Source organism: Epinephelus moara, chromosome 24, assembly GCF_006386435.1.
Source record: "Epinephelus moara isolate mb chromosome 24, YSFRI_EMoa_1.0, whole genome shotgun sequence".
NCBI classification, from domain to species: domain Eukaryota; kingdom Metazoa; phylum Chordata; class Actinopteri; order Perciformes; family Serranidae; genus Epinephelus; species Epinephelus moara.
The window spans coordinates 14,532,457-14,557,199 of NC_065529.1; the positions used below are offsets into that span (position 1 = coordinate 14,532,457).

The following is a 24,743-nucleotide window of genomic DNA, read 5'->3' on the forward strand; positions in this document are numbered from 1 at the left end:
TGTGCATATTTCCACTACATATTAATTCATTAAATGCGATTGCAGCTTCACACACACAGGATGTGAATAAGTTATTTCCATGTGTGACCTGTTGATTTTTTTCCTATTTAAACCTGGGATTAGCTCCATTGAGAGGCACCGTGACAGACATGCGCAGTGACAGTGCTCTGCCACACTAGAAAGGATTTGTTGACGGATTTTTGCATGTCATCTGCCAAGTAACCATCCGGAAATAACCTTAAACATTATGTAACTGCTGTAGGCTTGTTTGGCTCTGTGAGTGTGTTCAGGAGATTTCAGTGATGCGTGACGACAACACAACGGAAGAGCATTTGTCTATATATGATGAAAGGGTGGTGTATTAAGGCAAACGGATGGTATGCAAGGATTCAGATTAAAAAAAAAAAAAAAAAAAAAAAGCGGACTTGGCATCACGTTCACGTTTCTCTCCCACTTCACTCTTGTTACGTAACACTCTGCCAGCTTCCAGCTCTCGCGTTGTTTTGTTAATGGAAGTGTCAGAGTGTCAACAACGGCCAGGCAGCAGCAGCACAGCAGCACTGTCCGGAGCAGGGAGGGGGGAGTCAAGAGTCTGTTCAAACGTCGGGTGAGTTCAGGCACTATTTGGTTCATCTAACGAAAAATGTGTCATTTTGCGACGTGTACTGAGTCAATGTTCAGGAAACGTGTGATGTTTTCTCGGGATTGCACGTCAGTTTACGAGCATAGCTTTCTTTAGCATTAGCATGCTAACGCTAAGCTACTGACTTGGCGGAGCTGTTAGTGTGAACACACAAGGTAAGCTAAACGAAGCTTCGAGTAGCATTAGCTTAGCTAGCTGTGTTGTGACTGGTAGCTACACTAAAATTGTAGCTATGCGAGGTGTATTAGGTCGTCCTATATCTGTTAATAGTTACCGTGATGTTAGCGTCCACGGTCGTTGTAATGACATGGCTGTCAGCTCTCGGAAACAAAATATGTCGGTGGGGTTATCGATAAGGTTATGCTAGCCTAAGGCCCATCTTTCATAAAGTCAGAGCTAGCCAAATAATTGGCACTAACCTATCCACAGTCCGTAACCTAAGCCACCCAAGCTAGCTACACGGCCGAACGACCTCGACGGTGACAGCCAGCTAGCGCCAATGACTTGATGACACTGTAGGGTAGGTTGCGTGGTAGCTTGCCTCGGCTCTGCTGCCTCATCGCTCCCATTTATCACCAGTCCCGGTTATCTGAGACCAAGTGCTCCAAACAGGCCGTCAGTCTGTGGCCTGTTTACCTCCTAACCAGCTGTCACCAGGATGTTTTTCTGTCTTTTTGGTGACAGGGGAGCATATGCAATTAATGGCGCTAAAGAGACTGTAGTTCTCAACAGGTGCATGGTATTCATGTCATGGAGACTGATGCTGCAGGTTGATACATTAGCAAGATAAAACACAAGCTTACACACAAATAATAGTGACATTCGAGTATTTTCAGATCAGCCAGTTGCTTCTGGGTGATCATTTTCTAAAGCTGGTCATGATCTATAGAAAAATTGCGATACTGAAACAATCAGTAGCATCCAGCCATTACCAGTTATATATATTGTCTTAGAAACTTGTGCATCAGCTGTTTGATTGCCTTCATATGCATAGATGAATACAGCAGATAACAAATTGCTCTTTTACTTTGCTCCCTCTTGCAGAACATTTGTCTGAGATGGGGGATGATCGACCATTTGTGTGCACTGCCCCTGGATGTGGGCAGGTATGATTTTTGAACACATCAAGTCTTACTCAACATTCTCTTAGACTTTCGTTGTATTGTCACCCTCTACTTATTCACTCCAGATATGTAAAACTAATCCTCACATCTTTCTTATTGTGATACTGCACAAATGCCAAAACTAGGAGACAATGATCAACCTCTACCTCACTGTGGAATATCTGCACAGATTCTTCCATCATTGTCATTTGTCAGCAACATGGCAGACACACTGATGCTACAGTTTATATTCTTTACATCAATGCTACTATTTTTTCTTATCTGCTGTGATTTATTTATTATTTTTTGCAGAGATTCACAAATGAAGACCACCTGTCAGTCCACAAACACAAGCATGAAATGACATTAAAATTTGGTCCTGCCAGAACAGACTCTGTTATCATTGCAGGTAATGACATTACTATTGACATTAATGTGTTTAATGAAGCTGAACTGAAGAGTAATAAATTTGTCAATGCTCCGAAGACCTGTTTTGATATAGAACTATGATTTGATATATGAACTATTTCTGTCCCATTACCTTCTCGACTAATGTAATATATGTTTCTTCTCTTTTTGTTGCAGACCAGACACCCACACCCACACGTTTCCTGAAGAACTGTGAGGAGGTTGGGCTATTCAATGAGCTAGCCAGCTCCTTTGAACAGGAGTTTTCAAAAGCACATGAGGACGACCACAGGACAAAACACCCGGTGAGAAAAAGCATTAGTGCACATGTTGAATAAGAAGCACACTTTTGGTTTCCTTGGGTTATCAGATAAAAATAATATCACCATTTTATTATTTTAGATGATCTGAAATGAATCTTCTGCTCTTTGCTTAGGCTGCACCTTTACAAACACCGTCTGAAGTAAAAGATGAGGAAGAGGGCCCTTTACAAGTTGATTCTTCCTCTCCTGGAAGTCCAGATTCCTCTTCCAGCATGTCAGACAACAGCAGAGACTCAAGGGTGAGAGTTAGTTTACAATGCTTTGGGCGAGCAAGCTTCTTTACGGATTTACTCTTGCATAGACTTGCGAATTGAGCATCAATATGTGATCCCCTGTTCATGCAGACAAAATACATTTCATGAGTGGAAAATAAATATTGTTGTTTGATTTGTCAACAGGAGATTCTCACAAAGCCCGTGGCAAGCTCAGCTCCCACTCCAACCATTGTGCGTCCAGGTTCTCTTCCCCTTCACCTGAGCAATGACGCACTGCACCCAACTCTGCCATCTCCAACATCTGTCATCACGCAAGCACCACCCTCCAACAGACAGCTCGGGTAAACTACAGTGTGTTCCTGTTGCATTTCATGAGGCTTGGGGCAGTATTTGCGAAACATCTTAAAACTGAAGTAATTCCTGGAAAATGTTCACAGAAAGATGTGGAGAGATGTTTGATATTTGTGGGATAGACAAAGTGGCCATATAGCTGTTGGCTATCTTGTGTCAAACCATAAATGCCTTCTCTAGATCTGGATTATTGCAAGCTACAAATAACGTCATGGCCATTACTGGGCCCCTGGATTGTTGGTAATATAAATGCCACACATATTCAGGGCTGGGCTAACTGCATCATCGAGAGGTGTGGTCAGAAGATGTATTTGTGAGCATACAGTGTTGTAGATGGCCCCATTTACTTCATGAATTCTGTATCCCAGAGCGACTGGGGCTACTGTTTGACAGGAATCATTGCAAAGCTGTATGATGCAGCTGCTCCTGCTTTGGCTCTATTTGTTGTTTTTATTTAGATTCCGGTTGTTTTGTTGAGATTTTCTCTTTCCTGCTATTGTCTCAGTTCGTCATCACATCCTCCCATAATCCAGTCGCTGTGTGGAATCGACAAAAAAGCATTTTTGAGACGGTGCATGTTGAGATGTCAGGTCAGCAATATTTCCAGAAGAGCGTGGTTGTGGATTTGTTTGTTTATTCATTTATTTTTCCATCATCCTCTGCTTCATGATTTAACAATGCAGGTGAAGGAGAACCATACTGCAGCAATTCTGCAGAGACTCGCTAAGTTGTGCCTGCGCTCAAATCAAATATAGCTCTAACACTCAGCCCAGTACATGAAAATGAGGGAGTAGCTGGAGGTAGAATGTGCAGCCTGGTCTGGTCGGAGAGAGTTCAGTCCAAACAGATGTTCCACCTTGGTTTTGCCTTCCCCATGCTCCTTCTTACTTTTCAGTCTTTCCCAGTTCTTTCCTTCTTTTCTATCAATCCAATCTTAATCCAGTGGCACCTACTCGGAAACCCTCAGATGACACTAGCACTCCCACTCATAGTTTCTAGTATGTGCAACAAAAAGGGTTTGTATCACCTAGTCCTAAACTAAATCACAAATCCCTCTCATGATCATACCATGCTCACATATTCTTTTGTTCCAACTATCATTTCATTGGGACTTGAGAGGATAGGTACAGTTAGCCCTTACAAAGATCATCCATTGGCACAATAAAATGCGCTGTCTTTCAATCTGTATTTTGTCAGTGGGCACAGAATGGAGGAGCAGCCATTTACTAATATCTGTTTTTTTCAACAGCTCCCCAACAAGCGCTTATCCACTGGTGAGGCACCTCCCCAATGGACAGACAGTCCCTCTACTGCCCAGTCCCCAGATGACCTCAGTTATATCTGTAAGGCATTTTCAAAACTTGGAAAAAATGTATAACAGATTTAACTCTTCAAAGGATTTTTCTTTAATTTGAGCATATTCTATCTGTCTCCCTCTCCCTCTTGTGTTTTTGTTGTAATGTGAAGCTCGCGAGGCCAGTAAACTCAGTGCCTAACATCCCTGGGATTCCAGGACCTCCAGTTGGCGGGGCCAGCAGTGGGTCATCCTCCCCATCTGGCTACAGTCTGCACTCTGAGACCAAGATGGTAAGAGGATCAGTCATATTTGCATCATTTTGTAGGCATTATTATGCCTCTGTGTTGGTGATAGCTGTGACCTGGAGGCGTTGTGTTTTAAGGTTGTACTCCCGTCTGTCCATCCGTCCGTCCGTCCATCCGTCCCATTCTTGTGAATGAGATATCTCAAGAAAGTCCCAACGGGATTGGGTAGCGCAAACGTCCACATAAACTTAGGGATGAACTGATTAGATTTTTGCGGTCAAAGGTCAAGGTCACTGTGACCGTGTGTTTGTCTCATTCTTGTGAATGCAATATCTCAAGAACACCTTGAGGGAATTTATTCAAATTTGGCACAAACAACCACTTGGATTGATGAACTGATCAGATTTTGGTGATCAAAGGTCAAAGTCACTGCAACTTCACAAAAAATGTTCTCAAGAATTCATACGTTAATTTTTACAAAACTTCACACAAACAGCTAATAGGATAAAATAATAATTCTAGTTACATTTGTAAAATAGGTTCTACACTTTAAACATGTCGTATAAGAAGCCGTTTTAACGGCACTTTTAGCGGGCTGAGCGTGAAATGATCTACACAGAGTGTCGTCTGTGTGCCTTTTTAGAGGCTGAAGGCAGCTCTAACTCAGCAAGGCCCAGGAGCACAAGATGGGGCTGGTGGGGGGGCAGGATCCATCCCTGCTGTTCCCCAGCGACAGGAACAAAGCCAGCAACCCACTCAAAACTCTGATGCACCATCACCTGCCCAGCCCCAGGTAATACACATGCCACATACGCTTTCATACAGATCCTAACCAGGATCAGACACGGAAGTGCCCACAGTGTACAGGGAACCTTTTATTGCCATGAATGTACATGCTGATATGGGTACCTGAAATAATACTCCATCCAGAATCTGTCTTGAATAACAAACACGCACCCCGTCAGCCTAAGCAAAAAATATTTGGAGCAAATTGAGCAGATATTATAGATGGACAGCATCATTTTCCTTTTATAATTTTATAAAAGGTTACTGTAAATAAAGTGCTGCACTGTATTCAGAGTGGGTGCCCACACAGATAAAGTTACATTTTGTGGATTCATGGGTTCTTTATTGGTCTTTCTTTCAAGTGTAGTTTTAATAGTATCACGCAGTATAGTTGTTAATAGTGAACTACAGTACACTAATGGACTCGCCGCCCCACCCCCCACCCCCCCGGTGCCGCCTCTGTTGAAAACGCCACACTAAAGTGTCCTCTTGAATGATGAAAACAAGCGGATGTGCCCTTTTGGCTGTCCTCTTGTCCCCATGTCATGCAGTAGGTGCCCTTTTTTTCTTTTTCGCCCCTGCCCTTCAAAGATCCCGAGTCCGTCACTGCTACAGTATATTGATTATATTCTGTGTTCCTTAACACAACACTGTCTCTGAGCCAACTCAAATATATGCTGAAACATTAAATTAAATAGATAATGCCTTGGGGAAAGAGGAACCAGTAATTGACTGCACTAAAGGAATGTTAAGTTGATATTTCAGTATCAAAGGTTAGTATTGCATTTAGAGTTTTAGTCTTGAATGCTTAAGTTTGACACTTGATACAGAAATGTTGAATCGTTTCTGAATAAAAGCAAAAAGCAAAGCAAATACGTCGACATATAGAGTGGTACCGGGAGCATTATCCATCTCCAGAGGAGGCCATGGTAATGACCGAGGAGACCCAGGGGGAAGTGAACAATGGCGTATGCGTCGTGGTTTTCAAAAGTCTCCGTTTCTGCCCGTCAAGTGCAACCCCTTAGTAAAGTCTCAGTTTTAAGCATTTGAACACTCCAGAGTAGTGTGGATGTTGGCGTAACCGTAATAATTATGCATTTTAAAATGAAAACATATGGGTCTGGATGTAGCCTAAAAGTAGTCACTCCCTACCCACCCCCATTCCCTAGGTATCCCCTGCTCAGCCAACAGGAGGCCGGCGGCGGCGAGCGTCAGAGATGGACCCTGACGAGCGGAGGCAGCGCTTCCTGGAGAGAAACCGGGCAGCCGCCTCCCGCTGCAGGCAAAAACGGAAACTGTGGGTGAACTCTTTGGAAAAGAAAGCAGATGATCTCGCCAACATGAATGTGTCCCTGACGGTGAGTCTTCCATGTCCCTGTCACTGCAACGTTGTATCTATAACTTAAACATGCACACACATTGGTCTCCTTGGGGCTTGCTCGGTATGATTTGGGTGCTGTATGTTTTGTGTTGCCTTCAGAATGAAGTAACTCTACTGAGGAACGAGGTGGCACAGCTGAAGCAGCTCCTCCTCGCCCACAAAGACTGCCCGGTCACTATTATGCAGAAGAAGGCAGCTTTCCTAGGTAATCATTGAGCTTCCTGCACTGTGCCACTTCTTTTATCAGGATCCATCTATCATCTCATCCATCTAATGCATTCTTTTTACTCGCTCACCTCTCTAAGGGTGAATGTTTCTTTCTCTGTCTCTAGCTGCAGGAGGAGAGGAAACCTCCAGGGATACTCCCAGTGAACCCATCGGCTCCCCAGCGGCGGTTATCCAGCATGGGCCGTCACCACCCGCCCCGGCCTCCAGTCCAGGAGCCACCATCAACGGGCTGAGCGTCCGTGCTGCAGAGGCGGTGGCTATGTCGGTCCTTGCCGGCATGGGATCGGGCCAACCGGGAGGGGTCGTCATGGCGACGCAGTCACAGTCAACCCCAAGATGATGTGCTGACGCAGGCAGCCAGTATGAACTCGAGTGGCATTTGGAGGCCGGACTGGTGCAAAGCGTTTGAAAAAGAGGGACTCGCCCTCAAACCCCCACCCCCAGACTATGATCCTCCCGTCCCCTCACAGCCAATGATAATCACACAAAGACACGGCACAGTGCCTCCGTCAACCCTCCTGTCCCAGCAGGCTCCCTGTTCAGAGACGCTTCATCACTCTCTGTATGTAAATATGAAAAACACGTCGGACACTCACTCTGCAGGGTCTGGGGTCATTTCGTGTTCAGTCGTGACAGTTGAAAAAGGTTTTAGATTGGGATGAAGTATGAATGAAAACTTTTTATGTCGGAATTATCCGTTTATTTTGATTCACTTAAAAAAAATGCAGCTTCAGTCCAACTTCAGTCCCACACGCTGGCTGTGATGAGGTTGGTTGCTTTCCAGGCTGACAATTTTACTTGTATTTTTCATTTGTATGAAAAGATTTTTATGGCTGATACAGCTCGTCGACATGATGTGTGTTGATGCAATGAAAGTACGGTGAGAGATTGGCTGGCTGATTTCAGTAAAAGGCGGCCTGGAGAGCTTCTCTTTTGCTCTTTTTATGTTTACTTTTAAACCTGTCTTTTAGTTTTCTGTCTGTTTTTTTTCCCTTTTGAGTTACATCTCCTTAAATACACATGACGGTTTAGTCAGCCGATTGCATATTTAACAAACCAAATTATAGATGTGTACACAGTTTACCCTGTGAGTGTGTGCCTGACTTTTTTTTACCATCAGTTTTAACCCATTGGGAATGGATGTCAGTACATTAGTCATGTATGTATCAAACTCTATTGACTGCATGGATTACTCAAGGCTGAAGAATACCACTGTTTGTTTGTGCTTCATCATACTATATCACTGTTCGTTGATCTGCTTTTCTTCTGTTTCAGAACATCAAATTACTGATGCAAAAATTGTCCTTGTTATGTAAGGATTCCATCCTCAGTCCTAATGTAACACACTTGAAATGGTTAGCTTTAGAAGGCCTTTAAATGATAATCAAACAGAATAGATTTTAAATCATATACCCTGGCATTTCAGTTGAAGAAAGAGTAGTGCAATATATTTTTCTATTGAATATCAATGTTCTTGCATTTATTTGTTGTGTGTAGCCCAGCCACTGAGAGGGGTTTGGTCTATTTCAGTTGAAAGCTAAAGTGATAAGATGACCAGAGAAAATGTGAAGATGAGTATAATTGAATGAATGGGACTGGTGATTAGTGCACATCTGTCGAGAGTTACAGATGTCCTAGTCTTGGTTGCTTTCCAACATTTGAAAAGCTGTCTTGTATCATGAAGTAGACTTAAATACTTGTGCAAGGTGCTTCTTTTGAAATTTAACTTTTGAATTGCAAATTATTTTATGCCACAGTGTACTTCCAGGACTATTATGTTTTTTTTCCCCCCTCCTCACTGTTTTTTTTAAATAACGTCATTGTTTTGAGATGTTTATTTTTTCCATCATGTGATTAGTATGTCCCTTTTATTTTGTGAAAGAGCTTAGATGTCTTTGTATGTGTTTAACACAGGTTGAACCACATGAAAAAATGTCTCAAAGATATCTTGTATGGAAAGTTTGTCAAATACTCAGGCTTCAGAATGGGAAAAATTACTTGTGTATAGTCTCAACTAATGAATAAGTTGTCTCGGGCAAATAATAAAATAAATTAATTAAAAAGAAACGTTCATCAGCATGTTTCCACCCACCCCCACTTGGTGCCTCTCATGTATTGTTGCTGCATTTGAGTCACACAGAAGCAGCAGTTTTTCCAGAAAATAAACATCCAGTGATCCTTGAAAAAAAAAAACCCTGAAGGCTGTTTTAAAGCACTGACTGCTGCTCTGCAGCTGTGTTTCTAAATCCCTTAAAGCTGCTACAATTCATATTTTTACATAAAGAATTGATCATATGACTAGTTGTATGTGAAAGGGGTCGCCAACAGTGATGACCTCAGAATAATCAACTGTGCAGAACCCCTTCAGCAGTGTTTTACACATAGCATCATTTAGTCTCACCGCTCTTATTGCATGTTTAAGACTCCTCTAACCATCTTGACAAAAATATTCAGTCTACTGCATGATAGGCCTTTTCCACAGAAGACATTTTATTTTGACTTGTCAGTAAAAAAAGCACGGGTGTAAATAATATAGTTAATGATGGCTGAAATCCATTCAGCTGCTTTTATTTCAGAGTCCTGGTACTGTGCACATTGCCTCGCTGTCACTCTCACTGGGACACTTGAATACCACAGAGCCATCAGGCTTTTCCTACAGTGGCCAGTGGCGCCCCCAAGGGGTGAGAGGGGGCCATGGCCACCCTGATAAATTGCTGGCCCCCTCATGTAACTAATGGAAAATAATTTCTGTTTTTAAACTTGAGAAGTTTTGTTTCTAGTTAGTGTACTCCTTCAAATTAAAGCTGTATATTTGTCTTTTTAAGGAAAAAGGACAACCAGTCTATTTGAAGAACAATGAATTGCCCAATGTATATACAGATACGTAAATCACTGAAACAGGATTGTTGTGAAACTCAAAATGTTAACTGTACCACTGTTAGTCTATGCACATCAGATAATTACTAATCACAGCTAAAAAAAAATAAGAAACCAAGGTATATCAACATGCGATTCCTCGATCTCGAGCACATTGGTCATTGGTCTGATGATGATAAACCTCTGGAGGCCAAACTTTAAGAAAAGCAAATGTAGCTTATGGATTCAGAACATGCATTTCTGGCCAATCCGTTCCACTTCTGCACACAGACTGTTTGCCTGCCACTAAAATGTGATTGGTACATACTGCTTGGACTACAAATAGACAAACAGAGACCAGAATGCTTGGGATACCAAAATCTTGTCCTGTCGCCTACAGATTCTGCGTACATATGCAGGTATCATAGGCTGTAGAACAAAGATGGGCAACATGACAGCTCACCAAAAGTGAAGCCAAAACATCTCGATCCCCTGGTAGCTGGCTGCAATATAGGTCATAAACCTTGCTCCCTCCATGTTAGCTGATGGAACATGGACCAAACTAAAGCGTCAAAGAACACATCAAATACATTTTTCCAGAAGATGGTGTCTGTCATTTTAGGTAGTTCTTATCATGCTGCTGTATGTTCAACGGTTCTGTTAAGTTTGATGTTTGTTATTTGATGCTATAAAAAGGTGTTTGATGACATGATTGAGGACTATGTGTATCAATCGCTGTGCTTGCGATCAGTTATGCTGCTTGTGACTGGTTGGATGGGTGTAAGGACAGGAACTCAATATAGCAGAGATCTCTACAGCACAGGCTCTCGCTCCAAATGACATCACCATTGCAAGATGGCAACGGCTGTTTGCAGATTGTCTTGGCTTCATTTTTGTACAGTGGGAGGAAGTGGAGATATGGTGTCCATCTTGTTATACAGTCTATGGTAGATACCTTTCAAATAGAGATTAGTGATCCTTCAACACTGACATAGTTTTCAACTAGTGTATACTATAACAGCATAATAGCATTTCCTGAAATTTAGGTATGGCTTTTGGTTTTGGTGTGCCACCCCAAGTTTTTTTTTTGGTAAATCCACCTGCCATCTCTGTAAAAAAATTTCTGGGGCTGAAATAAAGGCCTATTTTTAACCAGTTAAATTAAAATGTCAACTTTAATATGTCCTTTAAGAGCCATTGGTTTTTGCAGCAAGAGTTTAAGAATGTTCCTGTTCGTTTTCCACAACACTGGAAAATATTAACAGATTATGTTACTAAAAGATACATGAAATTATTTTGTAAGAAAATACCATAAAAAATGAAATATTAAAGAATAGCCTACATTGCAGCATAATATCATCATACCGTACGATACATGTTGGGGATAATAAAACTTTTAATTTTCTTTCTATTCTCTATCTTTAATTTTGTTGCACAGAGCAAGAATGGGTCATTTCCGGCAGCCATCTTTGTTTTGTAGGGTAGCAGTAAAAAAATGGATTTAAAATCTCATTTCTTTTATTTTGCAACAGACTTTTTTATCCAGGTGGTTTAAAATGTTTTTTAACTTTATGGAAATACCTCCAGAACAGCAGTGAGTATTGTTAGACGACTTTCAGTATTTTCTCAAAGTTCACACTGGGGTTATTTTTCGAGAAGTCGGATGCTAACTGTTAGCTTTCCGGTGTAACGGTCATTTACGACTGGTAACGTTACAAATAAGTACACAAACTGGAGCCAGTTTCCACCTGAGGGGAGGGTGGCGGCAGGTGAGATGGATCTGGAGGAATGCCGTTTCTCCTCCCAGCAGTAAAAACACAACAGCAGAGGGAGCAGAGAGTCTGCTTCATCCCACCGTCCTGTCACAGCAATTACCGTCAGCCCCGGTCATGTGACTGACAGACTCCTCTGGCGAGTTGTTCCCATCTCCCACAGTCATGGCGGTGTCGGGGAGACGCGAAGATGGAGTAAACACCACCACTACTACATCTTGATTTTGTTGCTCTGAGCTTCATGCTGGACTGTACCTGCCGTCATCCCATATATCGCAAACATCCCGCTGGCTTCTGTGCTTCCAACGATGGCCGACCGCGGCGTTGATCTGTCGGCTCTGCCTAAAGAGGTCAGGGACCAGCTGGCGGAGTTGGATCTGGAGCTATCCGAAGGTAAGGTTTCCATACAGAGGGTTTAATAGTTTAAGCTGCGGCGGTGATCAGTGCAAACGGAAGTTAAAGAGTGGGATCTTGAGCGTGTTCCCATGAAATCGGCCACAAACAGCCGTCCTGTGTCAGCTGGGTGAGACAGCGCTGCTGCAGTGGATCCGGGGCACGACTACAACAAATGATAAAAACACACTGACCTCCTTTTCAAGCTGTCATTTCCCCATCAACTATCCCTGTTGCTTGCATTGGACAAAGAGGCATGTATTTGCATAGACTGCGACACATGCTATGAACAATAGCCTGTTTATGTTAGTAGTCTGGCATGTGTTAGTCTTTTATTTTCCTCCATGTTCTTGTGTTGATCCACATTATTTGCCTGCATACACACTGTGTCATACATTGCTCATCATCACAGCTATATTGCACATACACTCCGAGGAAAATGGGTCAAGTTTGTCGTCCCGGAGGCCCTGTTAGTGTGTGTGCGTGTATGTGCGTGCGTGTGTGTGTGCGTGTGTGTGTGTGTGTGTGTGTGTGCGTGTGCAGCCTCAGTGGACACTAAATGATGTTGTCTCTCCCCTCCAACACTCGGCTGCTCTCAGAGTCTGAACCCTGAAACTGCAGCAGATACATTAGGAGGGTTATATGTTATAAGAATGTGGGAAATGGGAATATGGCTGTTATGCAAGTCTCCTCCTCACACTGTGAATCACAGTGCAGCAGCTTGATTGGTGCTGTGCAGCTCTCAGGTGCCCGGGGGTGGATGAGTAATGTTGTGTTTCACATGGAGAGCCAAGCAGGGGAGATGTATAAGGCCACTAATGATGCCTCAGTCCCCTCTTGCACCACAGACACACACACACACACACACAGATACCTGGAGCTGTCCATGTAGAAGAACAGGTGAAACTTAGCATCACATGAAAAACTTAGAAACCAATATCATTACTGTTTGCTTATTAAGCCTACGTTATTGATTTTAATTACAGTAACAGAGTCACAGTCAATACTGTGTTTCTCTCATTCACGAAAAGGCAACAAATCATTCATGACATGTGTTTGAAGATTTGAATAGACAAACTAGCTGGCAGTGTTTCCTGCACAACCGGCGGCTGCAGAGTTCGCTGATATTTCCGGTCACTTGTTCCACTTAAGTATCTTAAAGTACAACCAAGCTCAGGGCTTTAATGTAGAAACTGAAAGATGTGAAAGTTTGTTATTCAACAAAGCAATATCCTACATAGTGTTTACAGTTTACTGCATTTCATTCATTCTGCGTCATACATCAGTAAATTAACAGGGTGTCACAGGGTGAGGCTGTGGCATGCTTTGACCTGAGCTACTGCAAAGGCGAGTGTGTGTTCTGTTTAATAATAGACACCAATTTACTGTGAGATAATGAACCTGGGTAATGGAGGAGGGGATGTTCAGCCTGTGTTCAATTTACTCAACAGGGTGAGAGGCAGCAGATGATGGGAAATCACTGTGTAATTAAGTGCACAATGTAAATGCAGTAATTGTAGATTAATAACAACAATATTTATCCTACAACACTTCACTCACGCATTTGTCGGGGATGTAAAGCAGGTGTAGTAACAGATGAATTAACCTGGTGTGGATTGTTGTTTGAGGCTGTGGTATAATTGCAAAAGCCCTTGGTTTGTTAGGTTTAACTGTGCTTAAAATTAGTGCCATAGAGTGCAAATAGTGAGCCTTTGATTGTGAAACTGTTTGCATGAGTCTCCCATGTTTGTGCCAAAGCAAAATCACACATAACCACAGTGTTGTAGTAAAACAGGTACCAATTTTAACTTAGTTAAATCCACAGGTTATTAAGCAAATATTGGATCTGACCTGTGATTGTTTCCATTATCAATTGAGTTATTTCTAAAGAAAATTATGAAAAATATACATCACAAATTCAAAAACCTCAAGGTCCAATCCTTGAATTGCTTATTTTGTCCAACTAGTAGTCCAAAACACAAACAAATTCAGTTGACAGTGACAGAAAAAAAGATAACTTGATTATAAAAATTGTTGACGATTCATTTTCTGTCCATTGGACTTATCGTTCAGCACTGGTGATTATTTTTGGAAAGTAAACGTAAAAACCTGTCATCAGTACTTCTCTTCATATGTGTATCAGGTCTCAAGGTAAGGAAATTGCCTGGAGTCAGGATTGAGTTGAAGTCTTGTGACTCGACTTCCGTCCTCTTCTGTTTACAGTCTTCAGTGTTAATGTAACAGCTTGCAGACAGCTGCTGCTTTGCTCTGGTCAGATGGTCTAATGACAGGACAACCAGACATCTTTGAGTACAGTCAGAGTCACCTGTGACAGTCTTAGTGGTAAGGTGACACCTGCATGGTGATTGACCCTCTGCTGGAGACGAAGGCTCCATCATTTGTAACTTTAGATCAGAGTCCACTCTTTTGCTATTAAAAATGCCCGGTGCTATCCAGATGCCCTGATGCTATCCACGTCTTCTACTTCGATCAAGTGCATTCGCCGTCTGCTCAACGCTGACGGGACAAGGCGAGCAGCAGCTGGCTGCCCCAATGAGTCTGAAAGCTTCTCATGGATATCTTTTACATGGCAACAATCACCCCATTGTTGTCCTGCTACATGGGACTCCCCTAGCAACAAACAGTAGAAAATATGCATCAGCAGTTTTTTTTCACAGCAGTAGTTGTGGGCTGCAGTGTATGTGTGTATTTGTCTGTATTTGTGTGCAAGTGTGTGTATGTGAGAGCAAGAAAGAGCAACTCCACCTACTTTAACCTCCATGACTGTAAGGACACAAAGAAGGCCATTGAGGGGATCAAAGACTCAGTGATTGAGCCGGACTGGAATTTAGAGCACTGAACTACAACTGTTTAAGCTGCTCAGCCTGCGAGTGTGTGGGCGTCGTAGTGTCTGCAGCTCCTGTTTTTCTATTGTGTATGTGAGTGTGTGACAGCAACAGAGTGCAAAAGATTTGCTTTGTACAGATGCTGTACACAAGACGGCATGCAGTGCATGGCATTGATCTCAGAAATGTGTCCGTCACACAGAGTATTGATAGTTTGATTAAAACACATTTTATGGCTGTCTGTGTTTTGACAGCATTTAACATTTGAGACATTTGGCTCATTTTTGTTAAATTATGAAAAAGTGTCTTGTAGAAAAGTATTTATTTTGTAAGTTTTTTCTCTTAAGTTGAAAGAATTACCAAAAGTAAGGCCTTTACACACTGGGGATGTGACAAATAAGCGACACAAAAACGCGAAATACTTGTCCGCATCAAAACTAGTCATACTGGCTCCAATGCGAAATTGGAACAGTTGCAAATGGTTGCAATAGTCCACCATTGAAGTTGGGGAGTCACCTCCGTTCTGCACAACTAGATTGGTGGATGCCTTTTTTCAGAGCAAAAGCTCAGAAAAATCGATCTTGTTCCAAAAAAATGTACATAGCTTTTTCACTGCGTAATATTCACATTCTGCATAAAAATACTCAAAACAATGTTGTCACAATAAAGTAATATCTAAACTTGGATACAGTAACTTGAAAAATATTGATTTTCGATACCACAGGGAAACATTTGACGTTGACGGCAGACCGTTTAAAATTTCTATCACAAGATAAATATAACAAGGCTATAACATGGCAACGACTTTTCGTGGTTTGTACCTCGCAGGAAAAGAGCGTGTATTAAAGCTTTCAGCCGATATGAGGGCTGCATGAATGTGGCTTTGTGAGGCTGTACTTATGCAGTGGTGCTTCAAGATAAATGCTAAAGCCAGTATGCTAACATGCTGATGTTTAGCAGGTATACTGTTCACTGTGTTCCCCATCTTATATTAGCATATTAGCATGCTAACATTAATAAATCTGTGCTTAAAACAAGGTACAGTCGAGGCTGATGGGAATGTCTCTAATTTAGCAGATAATTGGTCATAAAGTATTAAACACATTAAAATTTGGACCTAATGATGGCGCTAGAGAGCAGGTCAGTTCATTCTGAGGGGGACGTGCACATCTGTACCAAATTTCATGGCAATCTGTCCAATAGTGGTTATCAGAGAGACCGACAGAGACTGTCATTGCTGACCGTAGAGCCTCGCTGCTAGCATAGCTACAAGCATGTTGGTGTTGAAACTCAGATGTCATATCGGCACTATTGATAAATTTCAAGTGACACACAGCCTTTCTCAGAGCCTATAATGCATGCCATCTGCACAGTCCCTTTAAATGCCTACAAACATATCACATGTCCAGTAAAGGAGACACATTGCACAGCTCCATGTAGTAATTTTCTTTACTCCTTAATTTGATTGCTGTCTCGTTCTCTGCTGTAACTGCTCGGGCTGATAAGTGGATGTGTGGATTTTCTAGTGACTAGCGTCCATCCCGCCGCCTGTCTGCGATGCTACTGCTCCTGCTGCTGCTGCTGCTGCTGCTGCTGCTGCTGCTGCGGAGAGGCAGGTTTTCATCTCGGCAGCCTGTTCTATACTGAGAGAGAGCGAGAGAAATGAGAGATTATGGTCCTGCCTGCATCTCTCAATCTAGGTCACAGAGCATCAGGGGGCAACACGCCTGGCTCATTTAGCCTGTGAGTCACACTGGGCCAGGAGTGCTGCTGGGGATCTCTCTCTCTCACCCAACCACCCGGACACCACCACTGCCTTCTCTTTATCTGTCTGTCAGTGCCTTACTTATTGACAACAATTCCACGAAAAGACCAAAACCAACAATGCATTATTCCGTCTCTGTGCTTCACAGCCTTGTCTGTGGCACTCAGCCCCAAGCCCGTTTGTTCATTTTCATTTCCTGAAACAGCTGGGGACTATAGTTTCATTACACAAAGAGAAGTAAATAGTGCATTTGTTTGGGACTATTTTCAGTCGTGCATTAATATACAGCTAGAAGGGCACTTGGAGAATGCAGACCTCCACCAAGGCCAAATGCCCTATCTCGCAATGTAAACAAAATAATAATAATTTGTGTATCCACCCCATCAGATCTGCTCCAAAATGTAATGTGGTCTTCCTTGGCCCATGCTACACCCTTCCACCAAGGTTCATGAAAATCGGGACAGTAGTTTTTCCATGATCCCTCTGAAAAACAGACAAACAAACCAACAAACTGAACCAAAAACATAACCTCTTAAGCAGAGGTAATAAGTGCAGTAATGAGTATTTATGGCAGCTGGATGGTGTATGTGGGATCTAGAGCTGAAATAGTTAAATTAATCAATCAACTGACAGTTAACCGTCAATTAATTTGATAAATGATACATTGTTTGTCATTTTTCTCAGCAGAAATACCACATTTAACCAATTTTCTGCTCGTGAAATGTGATTGTTTGATGCTGTTCTTTGTCATACATGATAGTAAGCTGATGATCTATGAGTTTTAGAAAATCATGGATAATTATAACAAGAACCTTTCACTGTTTTCTGAAATTTTATAGCATAAACAATAAATTGATAGAATAATTGGCAGATGAATGCATAATGAAAATAATTGTGGGTTGCAGCCCTAGTGGCATATTAAGTACAGTGTATGTCCATTACAATGAAGGAACGTGTCAGCCAGTAGAACGATGTGGTCTACTGATGTGTTTTTTCAAGTTTTTGGACACAGTAGAGGAAGACTGATCAATATCAGGCTTTGGATACACAGACAGTACTTGTTCGAAGAATTAGTTCTTTGTTGGTTTTGATTTTTTTGTTGGATTTCTTGACAATAACAAAAATGAAAAATATCACCAAATCTATCCTTCAGGGCTGGAAAACACTGGCTGTGTGTGTGTGTGTGTGTGCAGCCCATATGTGTCGCTGCGCTTACGCGAGCAGTTATTCATGCATGTGTGTACACGCAGCATTGACAGAGACAGGAAGGAAGCTGATTTAGCCTATCTATTTAAAAGCTCATTAACTGTTGCAGAGGAGCTGTACTCTGATCTCCAGCCAGCGCTCCAGGCCACAGACTTAGTTTTACACTACAAAAAAGAAGGACTCTTCTGCCGTCCATGTCACACAGAAACACAACAACAGCATTCATATTTTTTTTCTAACGTTTTTGGAAATGAATGACAAGTATTATATAACACCTCATGTGTCTAATTTCCCGTGCACACAGACCCCCACATAAACACTGAGGATGCATTGAAGTCTTGTGTACAAAACAGACTGAATAATTTAGATGAGATTCGAGCGCACACCTCCACGCAGACACGCACTGTCAGCTGGGTAGCTGAGCAACCTCACTTTCAAGTCCACAGTGAACTGCAGGTGGGCTCTGGACCTCTTCTGGCTTTAAAGCTGTGCTTCACCAAACCTTCTAGGGATTCAAATCAACCTCCCTCTCATCTGTTTGTTTTCTTACTTCTGCAGCTTGTGTCTAAAAGTAAAACAACACAAAGCGATGACAGTGGTGGAAGGAAAGCATTAAGTAGTGGTCAGGTCACTGTGCTGTTCACTGAATTATTAAGAAATGCCAAGTGGAAGTAGCTGCAGTCCGACTGCCTGCAGCACGTGCCTCAGACTCTGCACACCAGTGAGTCCACTGCCATTTGATCCAAGTTTCTGTTTACCCTAGCTGACTTTGCTTTCTACTTTCTGTCAACAGACTGAGCTCGCTTGTAGTGGTATATGTGAGTTGTGCAAATGAACATGGTCGCAAGTAATGATTGATTTAATCTGTTTGTGTGATGATATTTCAGTAAATCATATAATCAGGCTGAAACAATGACTGGACTGACAAAGAATAAAATCTGTTAAATCTTTTAGCAAATAAAAAGGTCAAACATTCTCTGGTTCCAGCTTCTCCAACTACTCCTGTTTCATATTGTAAATGGAACATTTGTGGGTTTTAGATTGCTGGTTGAACAAAACTAAACATTTGAAGATGTCACCTTCTGCTCTGGGAACTTACTCTATGTCCTCATTTATTATAGTGATCACTTGAATAAATGAGACCAATCAATGATAAAAATATAACAGGCCTTTTTCATGGAAGATATTTTGACTTGGCGTTTAGCTACTTTGATTTTAGGGTCCTGGTATCGTGCAAGCTGGCTCACTGAGCCTGTTCATGCCTTGTATTAGCATGTGTTACGGTAAATACAAGTGGAAACACATCGGCGCTCACACCTGTATCTATCATGATAGCTGACTGCTTGTGTTCAGATTTCATTACTGCCCATGTCACTTACGCTAGGAGGTCAAAGGGCCCTGCGCACAGTTAAAATATCCACACTCTGTAAGTAGCAATATCTTCGGTAAAGCCGAAGATATCGCCATCAGCAGAATTTAACATGTCTCCCTCCATAGGGCAAAACAACGGACAGGCATGCAACACTTTGTCCAGCTTGTTGTAAAATGGTAAAAGTTATAGAGCGTTAGCATGCTGTCACCAAAACAACCACCACGTCCTGCATTGATGATGTAATCCATGTCAGGGACACATCAGAGTGCATTAGCATTGGTCAAATGCGTCTCAGATCACCTAGAAAAGTGATTTGAGTGATCAGATCATCGTGAGTCTTGATGGGGGTTTACACTTGTATTTAGCGCTGTCCACTTGTGATTGGATCACCCAAGATGCATGTTAATACCAGGTCTAAAGAGGCTCACTGTCACTTTCACTGAGACACTTAAATACAACAGAGTCATCATTACTGTGTTATTTGTAAAACCTGTGCTTTTCCTACATTGACAACTCAAAATGTCTGCTGTGAAAAAAAACCAATTGTTTGTTGCAGCCCTAAACAACAGTTCCTGCAGCCAAAAATGACATAATCATATTGCTTTTTTTAATCTGACCAACAATCCAAAACCCAAATATATTCTGTTAACAAAAAGAAAAAACTGAATCGTCGCATATGAGAAGCTGAAATCAGTGAATGTTTTGCATTTTTGCATAATTGACTTGGCTGTTAAACATTGCTGAACAATATATATATATATCTGTAAACTGACCGATAAACAGCTCCCGTCCGTAAATGTATTTAGTCCCACTCCTCATCCTTTAGTTGCTTCCTGAGGTTTGTATCATCACCATGGTTTTACATCTCAAATTCCCTCATGCAGCACCGCATGGACCTTGTTGCTATGAACATGGCCCATATGGTGCCCCTTCCACCACCACCCCACACCCCACTTACACACACACACACACACACACACACACACTCTTTAACTTTGTGAATTCTCCATAAAGCCTCTCCAGATTAGAACGGCCATATGTTTGAGCCGCACGTTCGGTAACACAATTGAATGCTCTGCTAAGCTGTTCAAACCATTACAGAGGAAACATGAGGTTTCTGCCACCCCATCATAAGTCATCGACATGAGATGCTGCTCCAATGGCTGCTCCATATGTGGTGGAGAAATGTAGCTGAGAATACCTCAGTATCCCATAAAGCATAGCGTGCAGATCAAGGCGTCTAGGCGATGCTCATCAACCCATGAAGTCAGAAAATATGTGACCAATGACCATGTTGTATTTTTGTCAGCCATTAATTGAATTAGTTGTAATAAAAGTCACTCGAGTTATCCTTCCTGGTTCATGAAATGACATGACACCTCTGACCTGAAACAAGAGCTGATATTAGTTCCTATCATTTGAATTATTTTACTGGACTTCCTATATTGTATTTACTGTACTATAAATCTCTTGTTGCATTATATTCCTTTTTATTTTGTTCTCTGCTACTGTAAAAACGTTTCATTCATTCTTTGTAAATGTCTTATCTCCCACCTACAGTATAGCTCCTGTAGCAGTCAGTTGTAGCAGTGTTTTGAGGAGGAGGGATCTCCTCTTTGAATTTCCTCTCTTGATGTTTCTTCCATTTTTTTCCTCATGTGCTGTGGTGTTTTTGAAGTTTTTCTCTTGTCTGTCTAGAGTGGTTGGGCAGGAAACGCTGCTCTTGAGGGCCTATAAAGCACACTGAGACATTGTATGTGGAAGTGGGCTGTACAAATAAACTTGACTTGACTTGACTGCAGCATCTGCTCACCAGATCACTTTAAGTGACACTGACAAAGACAGTCTCTTGAGCTTAACAGGCAGCGTTTTACCTCTTTTTCCACACACGTAGGTTCGTAAGCTGGAATTTTTAGTTGATATCAATGGAAAAATATAAATTCCTGTAATGTTCCTGTGCATCAGAGACATCCATATCATTTGATTTACATAATGGCCTTCTCGCAGTGTTTTATGGTAGTGTGTAATCCACAGGAGAATACACTCATGTTGATGTGTGTTTGTAACAGCTATTCCACTAAGCACTGAAACGTGTAGCGTGAAGCATGTCAGTGTAGTGTGTCAGGTGTGTCGGCCACGCCCTCCTCTTTCACTCTTACTGCTGTGCACAGACAGAGAAGAAAGATTTGACAAGAGGAGGTTGAACCGAGCTGAGTCACTTCTTCTTTTCAATTAACTTGCTTTACTTCTTTGCTTTTCTGCTTTGTAGCCCCTGTTATTACTCCAACTGGCCCTAAAGGCCTTTGTGTGTGTGTGTGTGTGTGTGTGTGTGTTGTCACTCCCTGTCAGCGTTGAGTTTAACGACTGTGAGGAGTGAAACATGAATCATTCTGTTACCTGAGTTGGCCGCACCCTGCCTGCTACTCCAGAGGGGGAGTATCACTTGAGACCTGCAGAGAGAATGTGTGTGTGTGTGTGTGTGTGTGTGTGTGTGTGTGTGCGTGCGTGTGTGCGTGTGTGTTTGCATTAAGGCTTTAGTCTTATTCCAGCACTTCTTTCACTCACCAGTGCCTGTAATACCAGTTTTCTTTGTCTGACTTACCACTGTATATTTACTATACCTTCTCCTGATGAACTGCTGCATGGTGAAAGAATAATGTGCATTTTATATTTTTCCTTATTTACCTACAGTTGTTGAGACATTTGCCTCGACTGTTTGTGCTGCACGATCATTGAAATATTATTGAAATTGCAATATGGCCAAGTGCAGTATCCAAATTGCAGGAGATGCAATTTTTTGATAAAAGTAAAATGTGTCACAAAATAAATGAAGCATTGTGGCGCTACAGAAATGCCCCAGCCCACAAATTATATTCCAGATTTAAAGGAACCTGCTTGTTTCGTACAGACCCCAGCAAAAATCACATCATCATCATTTTTTAAAACATTTTTCTCAGTCAAAATGAAATGCAAAAATGATCATTGCAATAAAATTTGCTACTCATCACAATTGCAATATCTGTCAAAGTAATCACTATATATGACTATACTTTTTTTAAATTTATTATATTTTTAGCAGATCTTGCAGTTAATATACCAAAAAGGTGAACAATGTTAAACACTGCTTCGGTACGATGAGTTTAGTTTGCTGTGGAGTATTTTTTACTTTTTACTGAGTCACTGTATTCAAGTCTTAAGGACAGTAAGAGTCACAGTTTTATTGGCCTTTGTCATATTGACATAGAGATTAGACATTTAACTGGCTTGACTGAAGCAATGGTAACAGGACATGTTACTTTGTAAGCAGTGCCACAACAGTGTTTAGGATGATGTGTTGAAATTCACTTTCCCACTGAATAAAAAAACCTGTCAACACCTGCTAACTTTTGGCTTTTTAGTGTAATGCCAAAGGTTACAATTGGCATTCACACCTGGGTCAAATGACACAGGTATTTATCGGCTCCGGCTCTGATCGGTATTGATATTAACACAACACCCAGGTGTACATGCCAATTTTCACCCCTTAACCAGTGAGATGCAATGGCGCGCCACCACAAAACACCTTCCATCTCCGCCCAAGCAGCGCTCAAACATCGCTCCAAATTAGTCTGCTCTGAATCTGACAGAGAGACTAAAAAAGTAACAGATATTAAAATACCATGTTGCTCTCTACTGTTTACTAACCCTGTTTTCTGGCCCGTCCTTGACATCAGATGTGACACACCGAAAACACAGAGAAAGGCATACTTGTCTGCTGCAGTCTATAGCCTATTTTTAGCGGGTTTTCCCATGTCAGAAAAAACTTGCATACATGGGGTAATTTTGGTGGGAAAGGATATAAGCAATTAGGAAAAACTGTAGTAGGTAATGGCTCTATTTCTGCTGAGTCCAAAGACTAGCCTATGTCAGGCTTAATTTTGGAAAATGTGTATAAAATGATGCACAGGACACTAAGAACATTTCCATTTGATGCAATGATGCAGCCATAAACATGCATCTAGTCTTAGGGTTGATGTTTCAGTCAGCTCAAACATTACACCTTGAATGAAGAACTGGATCAGTTTTACCTTGAATATGTATAAACTCGTCATAAAATGTGAAATATGAATGATTTTTCCAATCTTAAGGCTATCCAGAGGGAAATCAAAGTAAATACAAGGAGGGTTAATAAAGATGTAACAGGTTTTGATTGTGGTCAACACTGTCATCTTAAATGTCAGTCACACACTCTGTGGTGTAACTACTCAGATCTGTTGCTCAAGTAAATACAATTCAGATATCAACAATCGTCCTCTGATCTCTTAGGTAGAGCGGAATTATAAAGTAGCATAAAATGAAAATACTCAAGTAAAGTACAAGTACCCTAAAATTGTGCTTAAGTACAGTACTGATTAAATATGCTTAGTTACATTTACCCACTGGTCACACATTTTACCTGCCTACCTCTCGCAGCAGTCTGGTATGGACATGCACTCTGAACTGTCAGCTCCTCCTCTGAGATTTGTGGTCGTTCACAAGCAGACAGCAAGTACACACACGTACAGACACACACCTGTCATTCCACATATGTAGATGATTAGATACGATCCCAGATGTAATTGTCAAACCACTTCTCACTTTGCCTACATGCTACACAATGACTTTTATTGCCAGTGCAGTTTGTCACATGGTGGTCGCTTCTCTTACTTTTCTAACAAAGAGAAATATAGCTGGATTTGGTTTTGCATGCTCAGCAGGAAAACTCAGACTGTCTCACTGTCAGAGGGAGTGAGATTGAATACTGGAGAACATGACATCATCCTCCTTTGCAGGAAACATGTATGTGTGTGAAAGGGAAACGGAGTGAGACAGATGTTACACATACTTCCTTACTTATGCAGCGTTATGTTGTCTAAGTTTAACAGTTAATCATGTTAAACATTGTCAGGCGTGTGTCCGGTAGCTGTGGTCAGACTGGTGTGTGTGTGTGTGTGTGGACACAGTTGAGTGGGTGATCCTTGGCTGAGGGAGATGTTCGGCCTGCTGCTAAGAGGAGGCAGCTGGGAGGTTTCAGTAGGGTGTTTGTTCTATCTACAGATAAAAATGTGACGGCTCTTTTGGCTCCAGGAAGGTTAATTTAACAAATAAACAACAACCCCCCCTCATGAAAACAACACACGTGAACTCAACAAATACAGAGATGGAGCAGAGGGAGCCTGCTGTAGCACTCACATAATAAAAGTGTAGATTTTAACTGACTTATTACATTTGGAAGATCTGACTTGGTGTGTGGCGTCTTATCTTCAAACCTTGTTGACACTGTCTGTTTTCTGTGAGATAACAGCTGGAAGCCCCTGTTTTCCCTGTAATATTTGTAATACTTGGATCATTTTCAGCAAGCAGGTGTCGACATGTGTTTAAAACTGTTATCCCAAGAAAGCGACTGAGTGAGATGCAATGAGGGAGAGGGTAAAAGCAGGGAGAGAGAATAGAGGTCGGCAGCTAATTACTATTCAGACGGAGTGCCCGTGGAGTAGAAGGAGAGAGCAGTCTCGCTGCAATTCAAATAATCCG

The 24,743-nt window shown here is 41.8% G+C and overlaps 2 protein-coding genes across 6 annotated transcripts in view; both read left to right on the plus strand.

Annotated features, from left to right (window-relative positions):
* The first annotated feature begins 164 nt into the window (after positions 1–164).
* On the plus strand, positions 165–9,070 carry atf7b (activating transcription factor 7b). Of its 4 annotated transcripts, XM_050038607.1 has the most exons (12): positions 165–607; positions 1,688–1,749; positions 2,059–2,155; positions 2,332–2,459; positions 2,591–2,716; positions 2,876–3,033; positions 4,293–4,386; positions 4,511–4,630; positions 5,229–5,378; positions 6,541–6,729; positions 6,852–6,957; positions 7,085–9,068. In XM_050038607.1, exons 2-12 carry the CDS (start codon positions 1,702–1,704, stop codon positions 7,318–7,320), a joined length of 1,452 nt encoding a protein of 483 aa, XP_049894564.1. In that variant the 5' UTR covers positions 165–607; positions 1,688–1,701; the 3' UTR covers positions 7,321–9,068. The 4 variants fall into 4 exon arrangements, with proteins under 4 accessions (XP_049894564.1, XP_049894563.1, XP_049894566.1 ...); XM_050038606.1 differs by lacking the exon at positions 165–607 and having other exon boundaries at positions 7,085–9,070; XM_050038609.1 differs by lacking the exon at positions 165–607 and having other exon boundaries at positions 7,058–7,228.
* Positions 9,071–11,284: 2,214 nt separating this feature from the next.
* Positions 11,285–24,743, plus strand: part of dip2bb (disco-interacting protein 2 homolog Bb) — a 54,429-nt gene continuing 40,970 nt past the window's right edge. The window contains exon 1 of one of the 2 annotated variants that reach the window (XM_050037945.1): positions 11,285–12,001. In XM_050037945.1, the coding sequence (XP_049893902.1) occupies positions 11,917–12,001 (85 nt within the window). In that variant the 5' untranslated portion in view covers positions 11,285–11,916. The remainder of the gene's footprint in view (positions 12,002–24,743) is intronic. The other variant, XM_050037947.1, reaches the window with a different exon arrangement.

Coding starts and splice junctions, on each gene's coding strand:
- atf7b (XM_050038607.1), top strand. CDS start 1,702: ATGGGGGATGATCGACCATTTGTGTGCACTGCCCCTGGATGTGGGCAG. Junction 1,750..2,058: donor CTGCCCCTGGATGTGGGCAG/GTATGATTTTTG, acceptor TATTTTTTGCAG/AGATTCACAAATGAAGACCA. Junction 6,730..6,851: donor ACATGAATGTGTCCCTGACG/GTGAGTCTTCCA, acceptor TGTTGCCTTCAG/AATGAAGTAACTCTACTGAG.